Genomic DNA, 3,536 nt, shown 5'->3' with positions numbered 1-3,536 from the left:
ACATTACAAAAAAAGTTGCTTTGTTGTAGCAATTCGCCGATGCATATACCTTTCTTATTGTACCATGAAGCAAAGCAATGTTTGGTTTACATTCGGCGTCTTTTCGTGATTTCGAAGGCGTTTCGTGATTTCGCGCGGAATCAAGCAAAAATTATCATGATTTCGCATACAAAAATGAAATCATCTCATTTCGCGATTTCAGCGAAATCAACATCGAAATCACAGTACACATGATATACAACGCTGCTTTTGCCTGAAAAAGTACCAAAAGTTGCAACACTTTTCACGTATCACAATAAACAAGGTAGATGGTCAGTTGCTGCAACAAAAAATTTTATTATCAAAATTTGTAAGCAATGTGAAAAAATATGAAATTACTTTGTTAAAATGCTGTTTTTCATTGTATTCCCGTACTGAACGGGCAAACTACTTCAAGTAATAATATATTAGGTTCTGAGCACAAATTTTATCTATCAAAATTTATTATTATGATGTCTCAACGATAAAATAATTTTTTATTTGTTAGTACTATACACAATTAATACGATATATAGATAATTTTACGGTAATTTTCGAAATAAAGTTGTAAAGTTCTATATTGTCGTATATTTTTGATGACTAATTAAATATACAACAACTTGTTTTGAAAATTCATGTTCGATCAGCTGCGCATATGAATCTACCTTGATAATTGTGATATGTTTGAAATCAACAAAAAAATAAGTATAAACACCGGGGTGTATTTCAGGATTTCGTAAAGTGTAAACTTGGCACAAGCGACGATTGATTCTGTTCTGGCCTTTAGAGCTTTTTGCCGGGTTAACCTTCTTTATTGGCCTGTTCCCGTAATTTATAAAGTGGTAAAAGTCGTAAAACTTAAGTCGTAAACGATTTTCATATAAATTTTGTGTACGGGAACGCAAAATGCGTAAAAGTGGTAAAAATTGTAAAAACTTTTTAGTTCAGGAACAGAGCTTATGAGTATTTATTTGACGTATGCGCTATGGAATTGACATTTGAAAACCCGGGGGTTTTTTAAATCCGGTTTGGTGCAAACGGGATTTAAAATTTCTTTTTTGGGTGTTTATTAGGGTAAATAAAGGGTATGTTCCAGATCCTGTATGAATCTGCAAAGGCATATTTATATAAGGTATATGCATGAATTACAACAACTAATGCCTTGTTCGGACTGACGGTGTTTCGCTCTCTATTCAATGCGGAAATGGAAATTTCTATTATTAAATTTGCTGTCGGCAAAGGAACTGGAGTTAGTTTGCTATCCAGAATCGTCCCCTATATTTTTATTTATATTTTATTTATATTTATTTATTTATATTTTAACGGGTAATTACCCAACTACACCTAATTTCATGAGATTTGTTGTCATGAAACAAAGCAACTGACGTTTTGAAAGTCAGCCATACATACATCTCGTCACCTGAAATGCCCAAAGACGTAACCCTCAAAGTTACCTTTTGGCATTTCATGTGATGATTTGTACTCTGTAATTGCAGACCCGTATAAATCGGAATAACTGAATCTACAACTCTAACAAGAAGTCTTTACAGTAAAATTTGATTTAAGAATGGCAAGTTAAAGGTTTTACCTGGTCTTGATTTTAAACACATCTCTCTTAGCAAGGTGTTCAGGTCTAGCGGCCTCAAGATCATTCCTTTAGCTACCGTTCTCGGTAAAACTTAAAAGCTTTTCACTGGTAGTGTTTTTTGTACTGTTTCCAACGATATATTATGGGCCTTGAAAATTCCAAAAATAACCTTCAAAATTATACTTTTTTTCTACATAGACAAGTACAAATCTCGGGTACGGGATTTTGAACTTTCTCCTATCGACAGTTGTAAAACTCGGGTGCGGAAAAATATTTTTCTTGTAAACTTTTTTAAATGGCGGGCCTTTGGCCGGGAATTTAAGACCTTCTCCTATGCACAGATGTAAATCTCGAGTACTGGTACAAAATATCTTAATCGGGAAGTATACATATCTCGGGAAGTATACCACATGTGGAAAAAATTTTAAATTTATCTGAGAGCGGTAGCTAAAGGAAAGATAAGGCCACAATTCTAAAGTATTTTAACCTTTTTAATATTTTTCATCACAGATATGTTTTTCCTGATTCCAAAAATATATAGTTTTTTTGGGGAAGTCCCTGCTTTCCGAGATATGGGCCTTTGAAGTTCCGAAAATTCGCCTTATTATGGCTTCACCGTTTTTGAACTGATAAAAATTTCACATTTTTCGCCAGCTGGAAGAGTATACAATTTTTCCCTGGCCTCGATCTTAAAAATCCATCACTTGGTCTTCGAACCTGTAACAGTTTGATGAAGTATTGATATTCCTCAGAAGAATATCAGGCTGGTAACTGGGATACGCGGTATCTATGAAACCGTTAGAAAATAGTGACTTGTCAAAAGTGTCGATGTCTATCTTTTTATAAAATCTTAAAAGTTATAACTATATTTAAGCGTGATTTGTTATTTTTAGCAATTATTAACAAGACAATGTACAAGAATGTTTGTGTGTGTTAACATATAGGACCGTGATGATACATATGCGTCAGTTCCTTTGTTCTCTATGTAGTTATTAGAAAAATTTAACACCATAACTGCCATCCATTTCGATTAGTTCACATTTGCCTTTGTCTTCCAACAGCCGTAAAACATTTACCAACACACTTTCGTCAATTCCATGAAAATCTTTGCCTTCCGTTGATTCTCCATTGGCTATTTCATACAGAGTACAGACACTTCTTGTTTGACCTGTTTCTTGAATCCAATCGTAAATCATATTACCATATTCCTCCAACGTATGCCAATACACTTGCCATTCTTGTCGTTTTTTATCTAATGGTTGGGCATGACCGGTTCGTTGTAGTTTCTCGAGAATTTGTAAAATCATAGATGGTGCTAGACGTCGATTAAGAGATTCATTGTAATACAATGGGAATGACCCTTCGTTTACGTTCAGGGCGAATTTGTTTAAGTGCTTGAGGTATTTAAGAAATAATTCTGACCAAACATTTAGCTGCTGTTGTCTTGTTTCTTCATGTGGCTGTAATCTGGAGGGAATGACAGGCGTAAGTCATTATGAATTGTATGAAATAAAATATTTATTTACTAACGTGAAAAAGGGCGGAAAAGTGTACTCCCAAGGCCACTGGAATTCTGTCATCCTAGTTGTTAGCTGTTGTGACTTATCCTATGTCTATGAATGATGATTAAGTTACAGCTGATTGCTGATGTCAGAGTTCCTTTTAAAAAATAAATGCCGTCACCTTCAACAACAATTTAGCATACAACGCCGACAATTGTTATAATTATAGACTTTGGCATTTACATCCTAAACCAGCGTTTACACATGACAGGACAGTTGAGTACATATGATCAGCATACAACTCTGTTTTAGGGTGACCCTTAAATGGTGACGGACAAAGCAGGGTGACATAACAATATATATATGGTCTGTTCCAGTACTGCACATTTCTACACATTTTTACTAGTTTTTTCGATAACATAAAGGAA

At 34.4% G+C, this 3,536-nt stretch overlaps 1 protein-coding gene across 1 annotated transcript; it reads right to left on the bottom strand.

Annotated features, from left to right (window-relative positions):
* Window positions 1-2,439: 2,439 nt before the first annotated feature.
* On the bottom strand, window positions 2,440-3,296 carry Vps25 (vacuolar protein sorting 25). The gene is made up of 2 exons (XM_073988799.1): window positions 3,137-3,296; window positions 2,440-3,073 (listed from the first exon to the last, which is right to left on the bottom strand). The coding sequence occupies exons 1-2, from the start codon at window positions 3,184-3,186 to the stop codon at window positions 2,599-2,601; spliced, it is 525 nt and encodes a 174-aa protein (XP_073844900.1). The 5' UTR covers window positions 3,187-3,296; the 3' UTR covers window positions 2,440-2,598.
* Window positions 3,297-3,536: the final 240 nt, after the last annotated feature.

This window comes from Musca autumnalis, unplaced genomic scaffold (assembly GCF_047663935.1).
Source record: "Musca autumnalis isolate F117 unplaced genomic scaffold, ASM4766393v1 scaffold_5, whole genome shotgun sequence".
NCBI lineage: Eukaryota > Metazoa > Arthropoda > Insecta > Diptera > Muscidae > Musca > Musca autumnalis.
This window is presented reverse-complemented; position numbering and strand designations above follow the sequence as displayed.

Excerpts from the sequence above, each read along its gene's own strand:
- Vps25 (XM_073988799.1), bottom strand. The coding sequence starts at position 3,186 with ATGACAGAATTCCAGTGGCCTTGGGAGTACACTTTTCCGCCCTTTTTC. Across the intron at positions 3,074-3,136 it reads ACTTTTCCGCCCTTTTTCAC|ATTACAGCCACATGAAGAAA; the intron begins GTTAGTAAATAA and ends CATTCCCTCCAG.